Below are 25,843 nucleotides of genomic sequence, written 5' to 3'. Positions count from 1 at the left end.
AGAAAAATATGAGGAGTGTTCTAAGGTAAATTCGGATGAAATCGGAGGTCCAATGTCAAAGGTCAAATTCTTAAAATTTTCCGATTGGGCTTGGTGAGGGGAATCCTTGATATGAGGGGAATGCGGAGGTCAAAGGTCAGAGGTCAACTTTGAAACTTGGCAAATTTCATACGGGAGATCGAGAAAATTACGAGGAGTGTTATTATAAGCTACAGAGAGAGAGAGAGTATGAGAGAGAGAGAGAGAGGGAGAGAGTGAAAGAGAGAGAGAGAGAGAAATGGGAGAGAAACCTATTCATGTATGATAAATGAAATCATACTAAAAATAAGTATAACCAGATTGCACACTATTGTTTCAATTGAATACAGAACAACATATGTCTTGAGAATGATGAGTCAGAATCATATAGTAACAGTGCATTGCTCAGCACATGGTAACAGGCAGATCGTTTTTTCGATAAAAAATTAATTGAAAAATATCAAGGGCGTCCTCCTCACCAAATGTTACAATGTGGCTTTTAGCAGGAATACACTTCTTCTTCTTTCTGTTTAATATAATATTTTGTTTCTTGTTTATTCATAGTTTTATTTAATGCGTATCACTTTTTGCATTTGAAAATGTACGAAATAATGCACGCGTACTGAGATGCGTCTAATGCACGAGCCCGAGAGGGGAGTGCGCATCAAGGGCGATAATTAGACGCATCAACATCTTAGTACAAGCACATTCTGTACAAATTTTGAGCAACAAGTGATACGCATTTATTACCCATTTCATACACGAGAAAAAATCCATTTGCTATTTTTATAACATTGAAATTGTTACGCTTTGTTGCAAAATACAAGCAAATCATGCATCAACCCGTAAGAAAAATGAACGCGTCCGAAGTGTGCCACCTGGATTGCAGTGTACGTCTCTCCAAATTAATGGTAGAGACCTGACCAATAAGGTGATTCGTTCCTTGTAGACTGTTTATTGGGAAAGAACGACCAATCTTATTGGTCAAAAAATGAAGTGCTGCCGAAAATGTGATTATAATTTTCGATTTCACTTCTGCATAAATATCACTGCATATCAGTAACATTAATCACTTGAAGCTATCAGCATAACCAGCTATAACAGATCAGCTAGAACGTGTTTGGTTTCGACGAAGCATTGAATCGGCTCAACACTTGGTTACGGTAAGTGCACATTGCATTATTTTCGTTTTGTTTATACTTTGATCAGCTCGTAATCGGCGGGCCTTATAACATCGCGGATTACTATCAATATATTTTATTTGGAGAATTGTCTTCTGGCATCTCGCCAGAAGTATTACGAATTAATTATTGAAGTCCTATACTTTGTCTACTTTCTTTAACACGCAAAATATTGACCAGACAGATCAACTACATCACTCTTAACGTGGGTCTACTTTTCGGCGTAGTGGTAAAAGTGATTCCCGCCGATTACGAGCTGATCAAAGTATAGTCATTATTATATGTAAGTGTTATTCATATCCATCAATTGTTCGTTTTAAAATTTGTGAGGAAATTTGAACTATGCCATGTGCATTTGCTGCTTTGCACGAATTAAGGTAGCAACTATCTTAAACTGTTGCGATTTGGTAGTTAACAGCATCTTGCGATTGGTAGTGACCTTTGGCCAAAATTGCATTGATCATTTCATAGCGAGTGTGTAGAAGAATTCAAATATCACAGATATACTTTTGTAGGTCCTGTGGTTCTTGAGTTATGTTGTAAAAGAAACAACAACACTTTTGTAAAACGTACACAATTCATTAACAACAATAAATCAAACAAGTTTTCAAAGTATATAATTTGTAGAATGAACTTTTGCAAAACACCAAAGTGTTATTTTTCAATTGATTTAGATAATGAAAATCGAGATTTTTTTCTGCATCGACTAACAATACAGCGTCATTGTGTACCCTTAAAGCCATGTTATAACATTTCCATCAAAAATAGATTAGTATTTCTTTTCCATAAAATGTTAGCTTTTACTGTCAGATATGACCCCTTTTAATTTTAAGCCGGATAACTGAGGTAAAGCAAAGAAAACTGAAATTTATACCAGCGCTGGTGTCGCCAATGCATGACACTCCTTCGGTTGTGCTACTGCCGGTCCTTTGATGTGTGTGTATCATCTGTCGCACGCCGTGTACGTACTGTGTGAACATCGTGTACGCGTTCGACTAATATTTCCATCGTAATAATAAAACGACGGTTCCTTTTTCAAAATCGCGAATTTTGACAAATGAATTGCGGCGAGAGTAGCGAGATCGTGTTTTCTCTCGAAGCTTATCACACCCCCGTTTGATTCAGAATATGTGTTCTTGTGCATTTATAATAGCGATGATGTTTTGCGATGAAATTTCTAAAATCACACAAAAATAGTAGGGGGAAATGGAAACTTTATATTTTGTACAAAATATAAAATAATGAACTGGTTAGGGATTTTGGCACCTCAAACGCGGCCGAAAATCCAAACGCAGGCGGGTTAGGGAAAACATAAAAGTCGACTTTCATTAGCCTGAACTGCTGATTGTAAATTATTTCTAGTTTGTTTTTTCTTGCTCGTACCTTTAACACAAATATTTTTTCTTAATCTAAGATATCTGGATGCTCAGAAACCTCGTAAACTTTATTTTTCATTTCAGTTCTTTTCAGTTGTAAATTTTAAATATGAAACCATTGTGTTTTATAATAATGAAGATACTTTTATGAACTTCTGGCGTAAAGTTGGCTTACTTATAAATCCCGGGGGGGCACTTCCATAGTGGATACGCATCATGTGCCTCGGGAATGACCCCCTTTTTCAAACCGGCTTGTACCCAATGACCCCCTTTTTTGTGTTATGGTCCTACCTATTACCCAATGACCCCCTTTAAAAAAATCCATGTACTCAATGACCCCCTTTTTCTATTTCCTGCTATACCCAATGACCCCCTTTTAATTCCCAAATTTAGGTGGTATTTGTGTTCTCCTCCAGAAATAATGAGATTTTTCACATTTCCAAGGTAGCCAAGTTGTTTTTACGCAGTTTGGCACTTATTTATGTGTACTTAATGATACTCTTTTGGCAATCCTGTACTCAATGACTCCCATTTTACTTTTTGTTACCCCAATGACCATCCTTTTTTCAAAGCTTCATACCGAATGACCCCATTTTTATTCAGGTTGTGTACTGAATGACCCCATATTTTTGTAATTGTACATTTGACCTGAATGCCCCCTACTTTTAACATGGCCGAGGCACATCCCTGCCATTTCAGATAGGGAGTGCCCCCCCGGGTTATAAATTCTACCGTCCATTCTGAATCTAATAAAAGATGATGGTTGGTGATGTTAAAAATATTTGGGGACAGTAAATTTGAATCAATAAATAAACAGCCGATATTACCAGCATGAAACTCCTTTACAGCGATACAGTCATCCGGAAAGAGCAAATTAATTTTAAAAAACAACAGGCATTGTGTGCAAATAAGGTTCAGAATGTTTAAAGAGTTTAACTTCAACACTACACTATTTTTCGCTCACCTGGAACGTTTTCACTAGTTCGACTAACGTCTTCAGCAGATGGTGATGCTGTGATGATATCTTGTCTACAATCGGGATATCTCTCACTGATGACGTCATATGATTGACAGGATGACGTCATATGATGTTACGATGTAGCGCCGCCCCGGGGGCACTCAACTTTGGAGGTGACGCGTATGTAGGGCTGTTAAGACCCCTATTTCAGCATCGCTGTCACCCAAAGACCCCATATTGTTTTACGAACACATGCTCGCTCCGCGCTCTGTCACCCGAAGACCCCCTTTTTTCCATTTGATCTGTCACCCAAAGACCCTTATGAGTTCAATTTGAACAGCAACTTTCATTTATCACTGATTTTGTTACTTATTTTGGAAAAATAAAGAAATTTGAAGCCATTTAGAACTAGAAATTCGATTTTCGAGGTTTTTGTGGCGCTGTTTTGGTTCTCACCCAAAGATTCCATTTAAAAAAAAGGTCATGTTCTCACCCAATGATCCCATATTTTTTACATTTTGCTCTCACCGAATGCCAAAAATCTTGCTCTCACCCAATGACCCCATATTTTTTACATGTTGCTCTCACCGAATGCCCCTTACCCATAGCAAAAAGAAAAGGTATCGGTATAGTTCCGGCCCGGGGTTCCGGCTACTATACGGGATAGTATCCGGTAGGTATTCTGGAGCTATCCGAAAGTATCTGCTAGCAGATACTAGTTGGATACTAGTATCGGTATAGTGGTACTATTCCGATACTATCCCGATACTAGTATCTGATACTATAGTATCGGAATAGTACCCGCTTTCAGCTGGCGCCAATCCATGTCACATGACTAATTAGAATAACTGCCATATCGGCTTGGAGCCAAATTGCTATACAGTCAAGGAATGAGTTCCTCTGATTCAAAGGATGATATACATTGTTGTACAAAGAATTGTACAGTGTGTTCTATTTCTGGGCTTCACAATACAGGTAATGATTGTATTGGGTGACAGTTTTTGAACAGAACTTTTTATTTTATCTAAATTTAGTATAAGCTTAAGAACATCGTGCAATGTAGGCTATATCAAACCACGGAGTATGTTGAATTCTGCACCCAAGACAACATGGTGCTCAATGCATGAGCTGATGCATGCCATAAATGTGAATGTGTATATTATATGTTTTTAGCATGCAATGTAGCATTCATAATGTATATTTTGCCACAAATTACAATGCTGCATGTATGTACAATATAATAAATTGCTACACATTTCACATTTAATATATGTACAACTATAATCATTTGAAATTTTCCAGTGACCTTGTCCATATACCATGTAAATCTCTGGACATATCTCTATGACCATATTTGGGCAAAACAATTTACATGCGAAACAAATAGTATCAGATACTATCCCGATACTAGTATCAGGTACTATCCCGATACTAGTATCGGGCACTATTCCGATACTATTTATCAGTGTCTCCCAGTAACAGTATCGGATACTATCCCGATACTATATGTCCATATATGGACAAAAAATTTGCATGTGAAACATATCCGGATACTATACCGATACTAATATCCCACTAGGTAGCGGGTACTATTCCGGTATTAGTATCAGAGACTATCCCGATACCTATTATATTTTGATATGGGTAGTGCGAAAGCGCCAGCCCTACACCTATATCCATTTCAAATTGAAGTACCCCCCTGGGCATCAGCAAGTTATCCCAGATGGGGTCTATTTAGCCTCTATTTCTAGACCTTTGTCACGATTCAGTCTTGGTTTCTGAGTCCTTATGTGTATTGCTTCCAGAAATCTACGGGAATATTCCTTTTGCTCCCGTTCAAGAACTTTTACATTTTCCCAGTCAATCTGGTGTCCTTTTGATCCTACGACGTGCTCCCTGAATGTTTGAACATCTCAAAATGTGCTAGGGCGTATTATTGAATTATGCGATTGTTGGTTGTTTACATGTTAGTTGGTTACTTGGTTACACGTTAGTCTCGCTTTCCGAGCGACTAACATGCTCACCATACCTCAACAATACACTGATTATTTCTGATAATGGTCTGTTACTCACCCTTGATGATCTAATACATACTTAGTGTGTCCACCGTCACTGTTCACAACGCTGTAATATGCGACGTTGCATGCTTTTAACGAGGTGTGCTATTTCTTCTTTGGTCAATTTTGTCCCACTTTCTCACGCGGATGCGGCGCAAACTCTCCAGAGTGCCCTATAGGTTATCCAGTGGGTTTCAGTCTGGGCTCTTTAAAAGCCAATCAAGAATTTCCATTCTTTCAGTTTCAAGAAAAGTCTGAGTTATTCTTGCTCTCATCCAGAAATCTATGTACACTCAGAGAAATATTCACACGTTATGTAAAAAAACACGATGTAAATTAAATTATACACAATACATGTAAAAGTTTGTCAAAAACTTTTACCATGCCAGTTTGTAAATGCTTCAAGTACATATTTGAACTGCAACGAAGCTAGTTTACCTAGTTTGTGTAATCATTGCATGAAGTGAAGTAAAATGTCAGCCCAAAATACTTCGCTGATTGGAAGCTATTGGAGAAAATCTACCTAACGTGTTATGTAAATCGACACGTATGTAGTTTTTACCTATTTCATACATGTAAGAAAGCAATGGCGGACACGACGTGTGTGTGATGGTGTAGCGCATACCTGCTGAAACTTCATTCAAATAGGTAGGTTTCGGAGTCATTAAGCTTGAACCAAACTGGAGATTCGTTCGATAAGTTATGCATGGATTTCTTTGAGACTTTAAAATGGCTATTTATGGGTTCATTTTGCTAGATTGATCAACATTAGAATTGACATGCACAGCACCGGGACATTGCAGCGATCATGTGTTACGAGCCCGAGTAGGACAATCATTACAGTACAATACTGTACTGTATACACTGTGCCCGGACACTGCCCGGGGACACTGCGTGTATCTAGCAATGTGTGCACGTGTTGAGATAGATTACAAATACCACAGGAGATCTTCTCTGGTAATACGGACAGTGTAGCCGTGATATGCATTGAAATGACTTCGATAATGTAGCCTAGTGTACCAAGTGTGGGACTCGAATTAGGCTTGAAGTAACAATGCATTAGTGTACTATAGCATTGTATCGTACATGCACATGTGAGAGAGAAATGCTACATTGAACATTAACTAGATAGCGGGTGAACTGATAGAAAAGAAAAAAAAAAAACAAAATAAAATACTTCATGCATGAAATTGTATTGTTGAATGAATCTGACAGTTGACCAAGATTTGATGACTTCAAACCTATCATGAATTATGTTTCAGCATAAAATAAAACAAAGAAAGAAATAAAGAAAGCCGCAATCCTATTGACCTGTCTTTTTGCTTAACTGGTATGTATTTTTTACATAATTCAAGGTTGTGTGAAAAATACCTATTTGTTTAGGGTTCATATGCATAAATTTTATGTATTTTTTACATAATTTGTGTAAAATATTACATAACAATTATGTAGTAAAATAATAGCTGAGGTAAAAATCTACATAACATTTATGTAAATATTTTACATAATATGTAAGTATTTTTTTACTTACCTGCTATGTTTTTTTACATAATTCATGGTAATGTAAAAAATACCTATTTGTTTTGGAGTTCTATACGTACATCGAAGTTGTGTAAAATTTTACATAATTTATGTATTTTTTTCTGTGAGTGTAGAATCCATTGTATAAGGACTATTGCAACTTTTGAAATCCGACCTTTACCATTGACATGCTTGTAACTTTTTTCAAGAAGATCGCAGAGCAACAAATGAGGTCGCAAATTCACAGTATAAAATGCTGCATTCGAAGAGTTTATTAATTTGCTTTTTTTTGTATTTTGTATTACACATTTTTGTACCACTGTGTGCTGCGATGAAAATAAATCTGAATCTGAATCTAAATCTTAATCTTTGTGTTAAAACTGTTCATAGGCAAATTTCATTAATATTGCGCTATTGCAATTGAAATTCATACAACCCCTATGGAAAACACAGGGAATGTGAAGTTCAAATTGGGTTACCTGGATGGGCGATTCCATTTGAAATCTACACCCCATGTATGGGTAATTTAGGTTATGACTTCAATAGGGGGTATATGGATTTCAACTGTAATAACCCATTGCTTATTTCAAGTGTTAATTAGTAATTGTTTTCATGTGAGCCTTGTATGCAACAGAACAATCTACTCTCTAACTGTAAAAGAGTGAAAAACTCACTCCCAAAAAGAGTGATTCACTCATAAGACCACTCAAAAAAGAGTGAAATGTGGTTTTTTTTAACTTTAACACCACTCTAAAAAGAGTAAAAACCACTCTAAAAATGTGAATTTTAACTCTTTTAAGGATAACACTGAAAACGTGTTGTCCTTCATTGAGCTCGTTGAACGAGTTGAAATTCACTCTTTTTCAGTGGATTTATTAGTGAATCACTCTTTTGGGGAGTGAGTTTTTCACTCTTTTACATTTAGAGAATAGCTACACAAATGATAAGGTTTTACATTCCAATAATAAGTGGGTGAAGGTGCGAGTTTATTAGCCCCGTACGCAGCGTGACCTAACTGTGTTTATCCGTACCAATCTGGTTAAGGTATTTGCCTTTTGTGCTAGCGATCCCGGGTGCAATTCCCCGTATGACCCCCAAAAAATTTAACCTGCTCTCCGCGTGGCTCATCCGGTAAAGGCAGGGCAGGTGGGTGACTCTAATAAAAAAAACACTGTACACTATGTGCAACTGGAAAGAGTGCAATAATCCTAATATTGTTACATATTTCAGACAATGGTTGAGGGTCAATCATTAACCTTTCCCAACTTTCCAATGTAATATGGATCTATTAAAATATAGTGTGTAAAAGGGAACTAGGGCCTGTTAGTTTGGCGTAGTGCTCTACGGTCAGTCTACCCTGAAGTACAAAGTACCGACGCGGACGCACACATTGTGCCGACTTTGAAGGCACGCATTCCTCAGCTGCAGAGACGCAGCATTGCGCATTGTTTACGCGCGCGTTGTCACTTTGTACTTCAGAGTGGACAAACTGTAAATGAGTAAATCGATTCACTATACTTGGCGCCGGGCAAGTTCTAGTAAACATCTCAAAAAAGTAACTAACACCTCTTAAATAATGGTCATTAATCAAAAACGGGTTATTGTATTACAAATCTGTAACATGCGTTGGAAGCAGAATTTATTTCTGCGCATTTTGACACCTCATTTGTAGCAATTGTCTAAATATTGACGCCGCAACGTACATTTAAATCAATGTAACCCAAGATTTGAAAGTTGCAGTAAAATCTATTCAGTATTCAGTATCATGGAAGGAAATCTGGGTAATGATATCCAAGTGTTTTCGTATTGTTGTAAGTGCAACTTTCAAATCTTCCAACGCATTTTACAGATTTATAATACAACAGCCTGTTTTTGAATAATGGCCCTTATTTAAGGGGGGTTAGTTACTTTTTTGAGATGTTTATTTGAAACCTGTTGTGATAAACCGTATATCCACGTAACACAGTGTCAACACCCTGTATTATAAATATTTTTTCCCATACAGCTCCATACTCCGTTGAAATCAATATTCTATTATTGACACAGATAAAGAAAGTTTACATGTGCATTGTGTTATAGGACTTGCACCTGGATCTTTACTGAATCGGCTAAACGTGTTCCTTTATACCTATAAAGTATAATTAAAATTCTCAAATTATCACAATTTTTACGGCGATTTAAAAAAATTTACGGACAAAATACAGTAAAACATATACACAACAAACAGCAGTCGCCGCTAATTAGTGTATTGCATTTCAAGTTAGTGTACTGGAAACAAAACCTGGGTTTTACCTGAAAACAAATCGATTTTTCTTGTAATAGCAACATCATATGGGATACTGGAGCATGCACAAATCGTAATAATGTGTAGAATATAGAAACTCTGTGGTATCTCATATGATAGTCATGGTATACTTAGCCTGAGTCGCTCGGCCTATCTCGAATAAAATCGCCATGCGTAGCTGTTAAAAAACGAGAGGTTTCGCTGTACTATCACGGCAATTTTTGACACGAAGATATAGGGATGATGACGATGTGCGTAACTCACGTTCACAATTAAGATGTGCTTCATCCATTGATACTTTCAAGAGACTGTTGAAATCATATTTATTCTCATGTATTTTGTATTATGTATTATGTTTGTTTTTATGATATTTGTACACGCTATGTACTTTCGTGTATAGCGTTCTAAATGCAGTATTATTATTATTATTATTATTATTATTATTATTATTATTATTATTATTATTATTATTATTATTATTAATAATATTATTATTATTATTATTATTATTATTATTATCATCATCATTATTATTATTATTATTATTATTATTATTCAATCTAATTTTTCTTTCAGATGAATTTTCTGTCGCTTATATGCATCGTGGGTTTCGCAGGGAGTGCTATCGCTCAAATTGCGCAATCAACGTCAACTGGTAAGTAGCCTTTTATATCAATTTACTGCTCATCAGATTAACAAAAATATTTAAAATATGTTTTATTACTGGTAAGTAGCCTTTTATATCAATTTACTGCTCATCAGATTAACCAAAATATTTAAAATATGTTTTATTACTGCTAGTTTGTAACAATAAATTCTGCTCATATCATATTGAAATGGACTATTTTGAAGAAAAATCTTTTTCGAAATGACCCTCTGGGCCTGTGGGTTCATTCTACTGGAAGTTGAGGGTACTGTTTTAATAGGTATCAGTAGTCAGGTGGTGGTGGATGCGATATCGCCATTTTTGACGTCGCCATTGGATTAACACTAGTAATCATGAAATCTTCAAAAACAATTCTAAATTTGTTATGTGGCGTCAAAGCAAAATTATCTTACTCTAAAACCGTTGGGGTACGACAATGTACCCCACTGTAAGTATGTTGTTTTTCAATTTATAACTGCTAACCGTGTATTTTGAATGGGGCTGTCAGCTTTGTATTTTCACCAGCCTCGAACGTCACGTGTCGCGTGTCCTATACCGCCTGTCATTAATCGAATTAGTTCCGTGCTGCGAAAAAACTGAGGGCGTTCTCCTCAGCAATTATTGCTTTAACTTTGTATCTTTTAGCCGCAGCTTGTCAAGCACCTCTTGGTTTAGAGGATGGTCGTATACTTGACAATCAACTCACGGCTTCCACCGTATGGCCATCGGATGGTAACTACAAACCTAGTAATGCTCGTCTGAATCGCCAAACACAATACCCTTCCGGTGGATCGTGGATTGCCCAATACAATGACGCCGACCAATGGATCCAAGTAGACCTAGGCGTCTTAACACGGGTTACTGGCGTGTTGACTCAAGGAAGACCTTCTAACCTGAATGAGCGCTTTAGTGGAGGTGCCAGTTGTTGTCCACAGTGGGTGGAAAACTTCAAAGTTCAGTACAGTAATGACGGTACTAATTGGCCCTTTGTGCAGTCAGCAAACAATCAGGTAGACTGCGCTGCATTCCTTTTTTTTTTTGATAAACAATTCATACGTTTCCATGCATGAAACCATTTAAAATCTATGACGAAACACATCACATCTCCAGTGACTGCCCTGCCCAGAGAAAAAAGGACTGCGGTAGTTGGATATGACCTGTGTGACCCACCATATCTTAACACATAGACTCAACCTCTTTCATCTCAAATCTGAGATGAATGTTAATGAAGTAAAAATCAATGTGGGTGGTAAATCTTAACCAATAACAGATAGGCAAGCATACATGTTTATGCATTAGCCCAACCCACTGTGTTCACTGAACCCAACCCACGTGGGGTAGCTCTATCTGTGTCATTCAGATTTCCTTTGACAGCTTAACCATCGCGTATACGTGCGCGACGTCAAGCGTATACATTGGACCTTGTGCAAATAATACGCGCCGGACGGCTATTCAAACGGCTTAATTTGTAAAAACCACAGGATATGTGCATAAACAGCCAAGACTGCATTTTTAATGAGGTAACATCATACCCACTATAGAGTGCATAGTTCATTTTATATTCGAAATACAGTAGACCAGTTTTCTCGTGGATATCTGAGCTGTTGAATCAGAACAGGAATGATGAGTTTTCCATGGTCAGGTCAGAGAGATTAGTAATTTAGGGAATGATAAATTAAACTGGTCTACTACAGTAGACTAACAATCAGGACGCTATGGTGAGTTTTTAGTTTCATTTGTAAAACTACGCGCATTTTTCATATCGTGTTTTGTATCTCACATAGAAGCTCATATCAAAGTATTCTGAATTCCAAGTATTGAGTTAAATTGAACTAGTGGTTTAAAACGTGTTTCACAATGTGCCGTAGGCCTACAGTATATAACAGTATGCATGGTAACCACTATGGGGATCACATTGACATTCATAACATCTAAATGGAACACAATTCAGGCCCAAAATTTCACAGGGATTAGGAGAAACATACAGGGTGATTTAAAAAGAACTGCACCCAACTTCACCAATCGTTTTCATATGTTTACGGAAATTGTACATGAAAAAATAAATGGGTGATTCTCTGAAAAGAGTAACTTTTAAGTCCCGCGACTTTCGGCGCTCATAAAAGTTTTAAAAGCGGATTTTTTTTTTTTTTTTTGGCTTAGTCATGGACTTTTGTATGTATAAAAATAGTTAAGAACATCCAAGTGGGGAAAAATTAATTTCTTGGCGTCAAAAAATTCTTCAATATCTGACGACCCCCTGAAAACCCCATGTCCCGATGTCACGCACCGAATTTTAGTGATTTTGTAGTATTTTTGTGAGCAAGTGTGGGAAGTGAAAATTACCACTGACTGGGGTAAATATCATGTCTAAGAAGGTTTAAATGCTTAAAACCACTTCTAAAGTCAATTTTATGGAATAATTCAAAAATTTGTGTCAAAAAATTGCTGTCCCTTGGTTTTGCATCATTGCCGTCACATTGGCATCAAAACGGCTGGAGATGAAGACCAAATATCAGAGGTCAATAATTTGACCCTGTACGCTGCCTTTTACAGACGACGAAAAACATCAACCCGGAATAGGTGCACATTGGCACTCTTTTCCTGCCAATTTTGAGGGTATCTTCAAGTATACACGCGCGTACCTTTATTCAACATCATCTCCAAACGTTTCTGATCAATTTGATATAAGTCTTATTGTTGAATTTTTCCGGAAAATAATGATGGTTGAATATGTCCCACAAGCTGTTGTGGTGATATGTAACACGTGGGTAAGCTTAACCCTGCTATTAATCGTAAGCAATGTCTGAACCATCATCTCCGCTACATCAGTTGGCGTCACAATTTGCCGTGGCGGAGATGATTCTCTATAGGAATTCGTGTAGAAATATCATCTCCGTCACATCACCATCATCTCCATCACATCACCGGATCTTGAGATACAGCGAAGTCCAGTTTAGTTTATCAGAAAATGCTTACCAATTCTAAACCTTCTGATCTGTATGAATTTCATTTTCAAGTAGTGTGAAAACATTACTGAAATCAAATGTCTGTGACGGAGATGATTCTCTATAGGAATTTGTGTAGAAATATCATCTCCGTCACATCACTATCATCTCCATCACAGCATTGTCATCTCCATCACAATTGTTGTTGACCTTTATTTGACCTTTGACCCAGACAACATGGAATTTACTATTTGGAATTGTAATTGATATTGTATGTGTTTACATGTCAATAGAAATTTATTTAGTTATTTCAAGCAAAATTATGAATATACTTAAGTTTGTATAAAAAAAATACTAACAGACATGACATTTTCCATACAGCCTGCCTCTCATTGTCCCAACTAAATGACGAAAGTACAAAATCATATTTTTTTTAAATGAAAAAAAGCAAACATGAATCAAGCAACTTACAAGTTATCCATAAAACTCATAATTAAGAGTTTTAACAATTTTTTGTTCTTTTTCCTTTTTGGCCTAAATGTGACGGAGATGATGCTCACCTGACACAACCTGCAGATTGCGCCCTCTATAATATAGAGGGCGCCCTAAAGATTGCGCCAAATATTGTTTTCATGCACTAGAGACTTACATCCTTACAGATATGTAAAGGAAACATTTTTACAATCATTTTCAAATTCATGTTTGCCTATCTTCCAATAGTACACCTTTTCAGAGAAATACCCAAATATCAAAAAGCAGTGATATTTAGTTACTGTAATAGACATTTTGCAATCAGAAGATATCTTATTTTAAGTTATCATCGCATTATTAGATCAACAACGAGAGCTAATATAAGTTAATCTGTTTTCTCTTAATGTTCTTCTCTGATGTTACACAGTAAAAAGCAAATCAAATGTATTGTTACTTCATATTATTAAATCAATAATATTGATGTTCAATTGCATTGTCAGGTTTGCTAAAAATTGTTCTGCACGGCTGGCCTGTTCTATAAAAATATTACTGTTTGACAATATAGAGGTCAGCCCTATGGACAGTTTTCATGGAAACGGACATTTGCACCCATTTTGTTGTCAATTTTACTGGGAAATTTTGCTAAAACTGCCTTCTCTTTGAACTCTCTTAATAGCTTAAAATTAAAGAAGCCTTGTATATCAATGATATCAAGTGTAATACAAGCTTTTGCAATGCAATACATTGCTAAAAATTAGGAAAAAGGAGACTTCGGAGACAAAATGTAACGAAAATAGTCAAACATGGCCAAATAAGGCCTAAAAGTCTAAAATATAATAGCGACGAGCATGGGTGGTGCAATAGAGGGCAAGTTGTCCCACAACCGATTTGCTGCCTGTTCTTGGCTACGCCACTAGCAGGAATCCATCTAAAATAGGATATACATTTATAGCATTCACTATCTACTTCGAGGGTTGAAAACCAGAAAAAATTAACTCATATATGAACCCCTTGATTTGATAAATTCGACTTGATAAATTTGACAAGTCATGCGTTTTCTTCTTATTGATATTGAATTTCTATTCCTGTCACAGACATTTGTTGGAAATACAGACCAAAATACGGTTGTCACCAATCTTTTCTCTACACCAGTTGAAGCGCGTTTTATCCGAATACTACCAACCGCGTGGCATGAACATATCAGCTTTCGATTTGAAGTCGTTGGTTGTCAAGGTAACGTATAGCACGTTGGAAGGTCAATTGGTGTTGTAGGTCTAGCTTTGAGATGGTTTCAGTCTTATCTTTGTAGCAGATCTCAGGCAGTCAACATAAATGGGATCGTTTCTACGCATGTGCCATTTCACTATAGAGTTCCTCAAGGATCCGTGCTTGGACCTATACTCTTCACCATCTATTCCTCCCCATCGCAAACATTGCTCGGAAACACGGTTTATTTGTTTCTGCTTATGCAGACGATACACAACTGCGCGCAAACAAGCAGAAGCTTGTATCATATATATAAATTCATGGATATCAATGAATAAACTCAAAACTAAATAATGAAAAGACAGAATTTTTAATCATGACTAAAATATCAGCAGCATAAAATTCGAGATCATTCCATTAACGTCATCGATCGTTGTAAACTGCAACTTTAAAATTCGGGTATTTTTCTTTAAAGGCACTACTGTGTTGTTACTATTGAACGACATTGTTCAAATGGGGTATCAAAATGTGCGTAAATAAACCGCCCTTCTTGTTATGTTAACATAATTGTGAATACAATTTTAATTCTGAAGCTATACCCAGTGGCACAGGTTAGGATTTCGACGCTGTATCAACGTTGATACAACGTCGAAATCTAACCTAACCTGATTTCAACCTTATTTCAACCTACAGATTGGTTGAAATCAGGTTGAAATTTCAACGTCGATACAACGTTGAAATTTCAACCTGATTTCAACGTCGAAATCGGACGTTGATACAATGTCGTTACAACGTGGAACTTCAACCTGTGTGCCCACTGGGATAGGCTGAGTTACTTTTTGGGAAGTCTTTATGTTCTACATACAAGACAGCTCAAGAGCAGAGGGTTCTAGGGAATCGTAAGAACCTCAAAATAGTTCTTACCATGCTTACCGGTCTTTACAGAACATCTTTTGTCTATTTTGTTTTGGCCTTTGCAGAACCTTTTTTATTTCTTCGTAAAACTATTTCAGGCTCTACATACAGGACAATTTACCCAGTGGGCACAGGTTAGGATTTCTACGTTGAATCAACGTTGACACAACGTCGAAGTTTCAACCTAACCTGATTGCAACCTAGAGGTTAGTTGAAATCAGGTTGAAATTTCAACGTTGATACAACGGTGAAATTTCAACCTGATTTCAACCAACTTTCAATGCAAAATTAAGGAGGCTGAAATCAGGTTGAAGTCCATTTGCAAATACAACGTGATTTCAACGTCAGGTGTGCCCACTGGGTATACTAAGAGGTCCGTGCAGACAAAACAGATGTTAAAAATGAAGGTCAAACCAGCTATTGTAGTTCTATGCACATACATACCAGCTCTTAGCAGGGTCGCTCCATTGCCATATCTGAAAATGTCCAACATGGGCCTTTACGAACCATTTTTAGCTTTCTAACCTTTTTTCTAATAGTGTAGCTGAATGTTCTCTTGATGATCTATCCTCACAGTTTGTACTCTACCCAAGGTTCTCTGCTCAGATGATTCAGCATGTTATGATCCATCAACTCAATCTTGTGATGGCTCCAACGACTGTACGGATGGCAGTGATGAAGCCACATGCGGTAAGTAAGGGCAGTAAAGGAAAGGTAGTTAATGTACGTAGAAATGACGTCATTGCTCCGTCGGAGAGCTTACACATTAGTTTTGCATATTTAAATACATTCTCTTTAGCATCCGTTTTAAATACCTTTCTTTTACCGCCTATTTACTCGCCATGTTTATGCATTCAGAAAGCTTTTCTTCCAGAAACGTACTTTGTTTTGTTAGAAGGTAATGCATTTTGTTCTGATCAAATGGCCACATTTATTTCTTAAATCCGTTTGTAGCATCATGCAAAACAAGAGAAAAAAATCGCTCGATGTGATTTTTTAGAGGGTACAGGATCTGAGGTGTAATAAACAGACTGGTGAATCTAGACTGGACGGGTCATTTGAAAATTGGCTAGATTAGAAGAAAAAACATTTATTTGTATGCAAATATTAATTCAAATGTTGCTTTTCGACGGTCCCAATTCTGATATTACCTGCACCTTAATATAGGAACGGGGGGGGGGGGTCGTCGGATGCGATATAGCCATTTGACGTGGCCATTGATTAACATGTAATCATTAAATTTTCACAAACAATTCTATCATATCAAAGCAAAATTATGTTATTATAAAACCGTTGGGGTGGGACAAAGTACCCCACTGTAAGTATGTGGTTATTTAATCTGTAACTGCTAACCGTCTATTTTGAACGGGCTGTCAGCTTTGTAGTTTGAAGTCCGAATCAGAAAGACTAGTTTGCGTATGACGTCAGACGCAAACTAGTCTTTTTAATTCGGTCTTTGATTATAATTTTATTAATTTTATTATGTTAGTGTGCACAGCGTAACCCATTGTGTTAGCGTAACCCATTTTACTTTTCAAACGAAACGCCCTAAACGGTTTTTTCACCATGCAAGCAAAAGCCAAAAAATGTTACCCGAAGAAAGCGGTTGATCATGATCAGACACAAACTGCCCTTTTCTTAAATATTGTTTTATCCGTAAACGCATAACGCATTAACGCATTTGTGCAGTGCATTTTGCATTTTGTGTGCCTCCCCCTCATTACGTTTAACAATACTTAACTTTGTTGTATGTTCTTCTACATTTATGTTTGCAGGTCAGCTACGTCAAATGGTCGCATTTATGGCTGTAAAAACTGAGACGCAGACAGGCGCTGGTGGCGATGTTGTTACATTTCAAACCAATATCGGCAACGCTTTCGACACCGCAACGAGCACATTCACAAGTCCCGTGTCGGGTTTTTACTTATTTAATTTCCGTATCAGCATCAAACCAGAGGAGTACCCTGTTATCTCATTGATGAAAAACGGGATTGTGGTTATTTCCACGTACGAATCTCCTGAGATCGAGAGTAACTACCATATTTCAAGTAATTCTGCTTTGGTGCAGTTGGTTGCCGGCGATGAAGTGAAGTTGCAGTTTCAATCACCGTCGGGTACTATTGATCACAGTACTTATGGTAATAGTGACAAGTATGAGTATTCCAGCTTCTCAGGTGTCATGTTGTATTAAATCCAGAAAGTCCGAAACCAGATAAATTTTTGGTAATACCCGAAAGCCTTTGCAAAACACGACTAAGCCATCATCGATGCGCACATCATTATTGCGCAATTCAACGTGCGCAGTGACACTCTGCGCATCCAAGATGACGTATTTTGCAAAGGAATTTTGGGAAATACCAAAATGGTTAACTGAAAGAGAAATTAATTTTATGTAATTGCCATATTTGTTCTCTCTTAATCAAAATATAGCCTTTCAAAAACATAGTGCAGTTATGGCAATCTTTACTTTGCTTCGACGCGTTAGGTTATTGTACAGTGACTGTGGAGTATTTCCGCTTATTTTGAGGGCTCGGTACATCGTAAAGTTCAAAAATAAGCATTTTCAGAATAGGGTAAAGTCTGGTAAAAGCAATCGTATCTGAGATAAGCATTGTCAGAATAGGGGGAGGGGAGTCTGGTAGAAGCAATGATGTCAGAAGAGATTGTCTGGTGCCAAACACTATAACAGTTTTTGCCCTGCTATTACATTAGGCTATTTCATGTGGTGAATTTGAATGCTCATAAATATACAATATTTTTTTTCTTTTAAGCGTTCATACATTAAGATACATTTAGCCATACTCATAATAACTTTTCAAATTAAAAACATGTAGATGGCACGCCTCGGCAACATTCCGAGATTATCTCTTTCAGCCGTAGTAGATGTTAGGATAAATATTTACGCCGTAGAGGTGACGTAGTTATATCGGATTAACTACCATAACAATGGATGAATACAATTTTGACTATAGACGAATCCAACGAGCCAAGTCATGGTCAGGATTTGGTCGGCCATATTTGGGTACCTGCATGCACCAAACAGGTGTTGTGAGTACCCAATAGGGTGGATTAAACCCGCTTAAAATTCGATTTTAGATTCTTTTGTGTTGTAAACTGTCATCATTCTTTTGTCTACATGATACACGGGTGATAGAATGCAGTTTATAATACCCTTCAAGGCCGCATCATCCCACATTTTAGGTGGGATAGTCGGGTACCCATCGCGGCTAATGGCTGCCATTGAGGAGCAGGAATGCGTGAAATTGGATTCGTCTATACCGCCCTGCACTACAACGTTCACGTGGTACCGATGCATTGAACCATAGATGTCAAAGAAGGGCTGATCACTCGCACCTGTAAAATAAGTAAAAGAAAAGAGCGGTATTGTATTCAATCTATGTTTGCTGACATACACAGGTGATTAGTGCAATCTGCTTGTAGTGCAGGGCGGTCTATTCAAAAATTGTATTCACCCATTGCTATGGTAGTTAATCCGATTATGACGTCCCTTCTACGGCGTATTCGCTGTCGTGGTGCACGTTAGTAAACATTGGTTACTGCTCCAAGCCTGGGCTCATACACCTGTTCCAAATTTTGATATGCCATAGGCTTTGTGTTGTGATCATTTCGATCAGTGGTTCGTAACAAAGAAAGCGTGATCCAGTTGACCTAGCAATGGTCATATTCTAACGTGCACTGCGACAGCGAATTGAGGACCACTTCAGATGTATTAGATTTACTCAACCGTGCCTTATCGTATCCTTTACTTGGAGCCAAAAGAGGCAACAGCAGTTCGAAGGTGCCTTGGCGCTGGCATGAAAAATAACACAAACCATGAAAACTAGGACTAAAGTCAGTTATTGAGGAATGGCGACTTGTATGGCCCTCGAAACTTATGTTTATTCTTATCTCTTAAGTCCGTATGCACAAAACAAGTTAGACCAGGTCTAACGTTAGACCTGATCTAACCATGTACATGTAGGTTAGAATTAGGGAGGAATCATTCTACTTTTTTCTTTTCCTCCTTTACTTCTAGAAAAGTCCAAAGGTGAAACTGCAGCCATCTAACATAGAGTTACATGTACAAGATCCACAATAACATAGAATAATGTCTGTAAATACCAAAAAGTTCCTTCTCCTTAGGACTAATCTCCATAGTTGGACCAGGTCTGACGTTAGACTTGATCTAACTTGTTTTGTGCATACCGGCCTTATAATTTTGTTAAATGTCGACATTGTAACATGGTAATGGGCTTTATTAAATTTCCAGTTTCAGCATGCAATGTTTGCAGTTATGTGTTAGTTTTTCATGAAATGGCCGCAGCCTCCCGGGGGGGGGGCACTCCCATTGCGGCCTGTACACCATCCGCGATAATAAAAACGCGTAAAAAGGGTAGTTTTTCGTGAGTAGGCACGATACGCGCGTATCGTGTTTAGGGTGTCAAAAACATGAAAAATCGGAAAAAAGGGTAGCAAAATTGCAATGTCTAATACGCGGAAATCAAATTTAGGGTATGAAATTGAATAAAATCCCTGTTTAGGGTGTAAAAATAGGCACATGTTACCTCAAAGGTATATTTTAAAACTGGTCAACAACACTCACTTTTTGACCCGAATATTTCAGAGAAACCATTCTCCGTCCTCAGCGGTGTAATGCTGTTGGTAGACTGACTGATGATTCTCCAGTGACAGTGTTTCTAGATGTTATTGACAATGTCCTTTTTGTCCTTTGTGATGGTGTTTCTAGAAGAGAATCATATATTATATTATGAGTTATTGAGTGATAAAAAGACCTACTCAAAGCTTAATAAAGATCCCACCACCACGTACAAGAACAAACTGCTGAAGCTTCTTAAGGAACTGAAAGAGAAAAAGTCAATTGACCAGAACTTGTATGATAAGCTTCGGCCATCCGCATGTGTAGTCCCTTGCATCTACGGTCTACCCAAAGTCCATAAAGCCAGCGTACCTGTCAGACCAATTGTGTCCAGCATCGGCTCGGTATGTTATAGCCTTGCCCGTTTCCTGGCAGACCTTTTATCACCCTTGGTTGGGAATTCCCCTCACCATATCCAGAATTCCCAGGACTTTGTTTCCAAGTTACAAACTCTTAAACTTGATGAAGCGGAAGTCTTAACATCTTATGATGTGACCGCTCTGTTCACCAGTGTTCCGGTCGATGGTGCTTTGGATATAGTAAAAGAATTGCTTGATAAAGACAAGAGCTGGACAAAAAGAACATATCTCAATGAAAAAGAAATAATCAAGCTCCTTGAATTCTGCTTAACCACCACTTATTTCAAGTTTAGAGGACAATTATACCAACAAGATCATGGATGCGCAATGGGCCTCCCGGTCAGCCCGATTATCGCCAACTTATACATGGAATGGTTTGAAAACAAAGCGCTAACATCCACCGCTGACCCCCCAAGAATTTGGCTTCGTTATGTGGACGATACCTTCGTGGTAATCAATAAGGATAAAGTCCAACAGTTCACTGACCATATTAACAGTCAAAATGAACATATCAAATTTACCAACGATCCAGAGAAGGACGGTCAATTACCATTCCTAGATACTTTGGTAAAAAGACAAACAGACGGTACGGTAAAGGTCAGTATTTACCGGAAACCTACACATACTGACCAGTATTTGGCTTTTGATTCCCACCACCCACTTGAACACAAACTCAGTGTAATCAGAACCCTTTTCCATCGGGCAGATACTTTAGTTACTGATACGGAAGATCGAGAAAAAGAAATAAATCACGTCAAAGGGGCCCTTAGACGCTGCGGCTACGAGGAGTGGAGTTTTAAACGTGCTCAAACCAAAAAAACAACCGGTTGAAAAACAGTGCGATTCGGAATCCTCTTCCAAAAATAAGACATTTGCTGTAGTTCCGTACGTCCAGGGCCTATCAGAAAAGGTCAAAAGAATACTCGGCAGTTACGGTGTATCGGTGGTATTCAAACCGCACCAAACGCTTCGCCAATTACTTGTTGCCCCGAAAGACAAACCTCGCGAGGAAGACAAGTCAGGAGTTGTGTACCGTGTACCCTGTGAAGGCTGCGAGAAAGTGTATGTGGGTGAAACCAAGCGAACCATCGGTGAGCGCCTGAAAGAACACACTGCCAAGACAACCTCAAATCAGTCGGCATTAGCAGAGCACAGCAAGGACACCGGACATAAACCGGACATTGAAATGTTAAAGTCCTCTGCAGAGAAGACAAGTGTTTGCCGAGGAAAGTGAGGGAAGCCATTAAAATCAAACAAGAGACAAGCCCCACCCTAAATAGGGACGGGGGCCGAGAACTTTCTAGAATATATGATTCTCTTCTAGAAACACCATCACAAAGGACAAAAAGGACATTGTCAATAACATCTAGAAACACTGTCACTGGAGAATCATCAGTCAGTCTACCAACAGCATTACACCGCTGAGGACGGAGAATGGTTTCTCTGAAATATTCGGTTTCAAAAAGTGAGTGTTGTTGACCAGTTTTAAAATATACCTTTGATGTCTATTCCCAACACGTAAATCTCTTCATTCGCCACATGTTACCTGTTTAGGGTATCGTTTTAGCAAAGAGTTAAATCCTTGTTTACGGTGCTTTTCAAAAGTTGAGTATCGCGGATGGTGTACAGGCCACAATGGGAGTGACGCCCCCCCCCCTCAATTATAACGAAATGTTTCCCCACCAGGGTGTGACACTCATTATAAGACCCGGATCAATATTCATAAGGGTCCTTGTCATATCCCGAAATGCCAAGAAGATATGACCCACCGAGTGGTGTCAAATGAAAGAGAAACAAGCAAAGCATAATATAAAATATTTCCTCACCCGGGGTGAGACTCCTCACAAGAGACCCGGGCCATTATTCATATTTTGGCTCCTTTTAATATCTTGAAATGCCAAGAAGTTATGACCCCCGAATGTTATCAAATGAAAGAGAAAAAAGTAAAGAATATAAATTATAAAAAATACTCCTCATATAAAACCGGGTCAATATTCATATTCTGGGTCCTTTCTGCATTGAATATCTCAACAAAACAAAAGTGTACCCCCCGGAGGTGTCACATAAAAGAGAAAAAGTCTGAAACGTGTTACAGTACAATATACTGCCGAAGCCCCATGGTTCAGCTATCATGCGGTAACCGCTCCAGTTCTTTGTTGTAAATTTTACCTTTTAGTCGGATAGAAAGGGCTTATGAGTGTTGCTTTCATATTGACATCTGAGGTATATATATTGAATATGAATATAGTGGGTGCCCAGTGGGCAACATTGAACATTCCGAGAAATTCAGAATCACTGTTTAGTTTACACTGGGGTCAAAACTCAAAATATTCCCCAGGTCACAAACATTCAGAAAATATATAATTTGGCCCACCTACGACCAATTAGTCTGGAGTTATTTGCGAAGAGGTCAAAGGCTGAAATTTGGGCTCTTTAGGGGTCAAACACAGAAAATTAGTTGACGAATTAAGATGTAGGGCAAAGTGTGGCATTAGGGACTACCATTTTTAGTTTACATCATACCTGACTTTTATTTAATACTTGTTTCTGTTTTTAATGGTTTTACTTGATATACCTGTTATTCAACTATGTGCCGCAGGAAAAGAAATCTGCCAAAAATGCGTTCATTTTCAAACACCATGCATTTATTTACAGCGATGTCAAGTGGTCCTTATTGCCCAATGGTGGGGCATTAGGTACCACCAACTAGTACCATGTTTGTTGACCATTTTGAGACCTTTAATCTTTCTTAAGAGTTTCTTTTTAAAAGTCTAATATCAGTATGGTGTTTATTTTATGTGAGGATTAACTGACAACACATGCAGTCCTTGTCTTTCTAGTCCTCTTCCGAGTTCACAACTTCTCCATATGCAAAATGCCAGAAAGTTTTCAAAACATGCGCTGGAGTCAACCACCACCAACATGACCAATCAGGACATTATTTTGTTAGGAGCAGCTTCATTATCCACTTTTTGCTTCTTTGTCTTCTTTTACTGGCTTGGTTTTAGTGATCTTATTATTTTGCAGGTTGGTTTTGACTTCTTGTTCAGCTGCTGCTTTTTCTTCTGGAGTGCAGCAGCATATTGTACAATACATACGGGGCATTGAGGACCACTTCTAACTTCATTACATGGCTATGCCTTGACCCGTCCCTAAAATGTCATAGTTGGGTAATTTAACTTACTAATCCCATTATGACATAAAATAAGCACAAACTTAAAAAGTTGTTGTTGAACAACCGATACATATTTCACTGAAAACTGGGCATTAGGGTATATATCGCTTAAATCATAAAGTTGCACAATTTTCTTTAAACTTAAATATAGGGCCTATTTTCTGTTATTTTCTATTTTTACACTTACTACTAATAAGCAAAACTAATGTAAAGTGTAAAATCTTCGAGCTCCCAATAGGGCTTGCTTAATTGGGACAATGTGCGCGCGTCATGATCGGGATGAAATTTGGTGGGAAACAGGCTCCTTGTCCCTTTTCTTTTTGTTTGCCTTCCCGATTTTTTCTTTCGTTTTTTTGTTAGACATGCATTTTCTTCTTTCATTCTTTTTTGTGATGTTATTTTCCTCAAAACAGATTCATGTAAAGATTTCTGACCAAAAAAAAAATATATACCCAGATTCATCCCCACATATTGCTCCCATCAGTGATGTGGCATATATTTCTTTTTGAAATTGAGGTGGACTTTGGTGAAAATCTGTGTAAAGTAGAGTGAACTTGATGAATCAAATTTTTTTGCTCACAGAATAACTGAACAAATGCGCACAAAATACTTACCTATTCGAAACTTATAATAAATATAGGACGAAAAAAGGAAAAAAATATTAAAAGCAATATGAGATTATTAAAGTAAATTTTCTGAAACATATCCAGTACTCACATTTTATGGAGCTACGACGTTTCGAGACCCTCTCTTGATCACGTATGAGTGATTCCAGATGCACTGCTGGTGTTCTAGATGAGAGTGTTTCTAGATGTGCTCTGGATAATGTGGTCATAGGCAAATGACCATATGGAAGCTCGTTGTTGCATAGGCAAAAGCATCTTGTTTTCCATGTCCTTACCCATGACTCACACCCATACAGAAAGACAGTAACACAAGTTGTCTCAAACAGCTTGATTTTTGTTTCGATTGGCAGGGATAGGCTTCTCCAAAGGCGTTCCAGTTTCCAGAAATCTGCCCAGGCTAGTGCTTTTCTTCTTTTTAGGTCTCCAGCACTAGAGCCCATCTTGAAACCCAAGTACTTGAAGTCTGTGACATGGTTGATGGTACTACCATAGACTTCAAGTGCTGGTTGGGCGTTACAGTTTACAGTCATATATTCTGTCTTAGGTGCGCTGATAACAAGGCCTAGATCTGCTGCAGTTGCAGTCCTAGTAAGCTGCGACTGGGCCCGGGCTGTGGAAGATTCCAACAGGGCAATATCATCAGCAAAATCCAGGTCATTTAGCATGATAGCAGGATACTTGCTTGACCGACGTGGGTAGGTCACAATTCCAGCGTCAATTCCAGAAGTTGATTTCTTCAGAAAGTACTCTACCAGGATAATGAACAGGAATGGTGCTAACGCATCACCCTGAAGCACTCCAGTTGTAACTTGGAAAGGCTCTGAGATACTCCCATCTACCATAATGGCACTATTGGAGTCCTTGTAGAGCACCTGGATGGCATTTACCATAACCTTTGGTATTCCATATGCCGCAGCACTGAAAACATGACGGACCTGTTGCTGGAGTCGAAGGCTTTTTTGAAGTCGACAAAAGTGACTGTCAAGAAAAGTTGGTACTCCTTGAAGCCTTCCATGATCCTCCTCAAAATGTGTATTTGCTGAGTCATGTTAAACATCAAGCGTGTGGATCGGATCCCAAATGAAACTATCTACAATCTGACCAACACAACTCCACTGGTTGCCAGAGTCAAGATTCATCAACTCAAATTTCTCGGCCATATACTGCGTCTTGAAGACGACGAGCCTTTGAAAGATGCCCTTTATATTCCACCACATGGGGAGAGAAAACCGGATCGGCCGCGCACACTATGCTTACAGTATGTCCAGCACCTCCTGGGAGATACTGAAGGGATGCTGCAGCCAAACAATATTGTTTCACTTGCTCAAGATCGCAATAGTTGGAGAAACATTGTAGTCGCCTGCTTCGCAGCCGACTGACGATGATGATGGAAGCTCGAAGACTTTTCAGCTTACAAGTACAGTCTTTCTAAAAAATTGGGTGCTACA

At 38.1% G+C, this 25,843-nt stretch overlaps 2 protein-coding genes across 3 annotated transcripts; both read left to right on the top strand.

Annotated features, from left to right (window-relative positions):
• Positions 1–1,095: 1,095 nt before the first annotated feature.
• Positions 1,096–19,853, top strand: LOC140150595 (uncharacterized). 2 transcript variants are annotated; one of them, XM_072172643.1, is made up of 7 exons: positions 1,096–1,181; positions 9,972–10,050; positions 10,687–11,051; positions 11,751–11,759; positions 14,552–14,690; positions 16,155–16,268; positions 17,354–19,853. In XM_072172643.1, the coding sequence occupies exons 2-7, from the start codon at positions 9,972–9,974 to the stop codon at positions 17,767–17,769; spliced, it is 1,122 nt and encodes a 373-aa protein (XP_072028744.1). In that variant the 5' UTR covers positions 1,096–1,181; the 3' UTR covers positions 17,770–19,853. The 2 variants fall into 2 exon arrangements, with proteins under 2 accessions (XP_072028744.1, XP_072028746.1); XM_072172645.1 differs by lacking the exon at positions 11,751–11,759.
• LOC140150003 (uncharacterized) lies at positions 19,078–21,828 on the top strand. The gene is made up of 3 exons (XM_072172005.1): positions 19,078–19,117; positions 20,326–21,180; positions 21,590–21,828. Exons 1-3 carry the CDS (start codon positions 19,078–19,080, stop codon positions 21,826–21,828), a joined length of 1,134 nt encoding a protein of 377 aa, XP_072028106.1.
• Positions 21,829–25,843: the final 4,015 nt, after the last annotated feature.

Source organism: Amphiura filiformis, chromosome 4 (assembly GCF_039555335.1).
Source record: "Amphiura filiformis chromosome 4, Afil_fr2py, whole genome shotgun sequence".
In the NCBI taxonomy this organism is placed as follows: domain Eukaryota; kingdom Metazoa; phylum Echinodermata; class Ophiuroidea; order Amphilepidida; family Amphiuridae; genus Amphiura; species Amphiura filiformis.
The sequence above is the reverse complement of the archived record's forward strand: the minus strand, read 5'-3'. Positions and strand labels throughout refer to the sequence as shown.

What these genes read in the sequence shown, in the direction of transcription:
- LOC140150003 (XM_072172005.1), top strand. Translation starts at nt 19,078, where the DNA reads ATGACGTCCCTTCTACGGCGTATTCGCTGTCGTGGTGCAC. An exon ending in TATTCGCTGTCGTGGTGCAC is followed by an intron (nt 19,118 to 20,325) that starts GTTAGTAAACAT and finishes TGGTGTTTCTAG; the next exon opens with AAGAGAATCATATATTATAT. An exon ending in GGTAAAAAGACAAACAGACG is followed by an intron (nt 21,181 to 21,589) that starts GTACGGTAAAGG and finishes TTGCCCCGAAAG; the next exon opens with ACAAACCTCGCGAGGAAGAC.
- LOC140150595 (XM_072172643.1), top strand. Translation starts at nt 9,972, where the DNA reads ATGAATTTTCTGTCGCTTATATGCATCGTGGGTTTCGCAGGGAGTGCT. An exon ending in TGCGCAATCAACGTCAACTG is followed by an intron (nt 10,051 to 10,686) that starts GTAAGTAGCCTT and finishes TGTATCTTTTAG; the next exon opens with CCGCAGCTTGTCAAGCACCT. An exon ending in CAGTGATGAAGCCACATGCG is followed by an intron (nt 16,269 to 17,353) that starts GTAAGTAAGGGC and finishes TTATGTTTGCAG; the next exon opens with GTCAGCTACGTCAAATGGTC.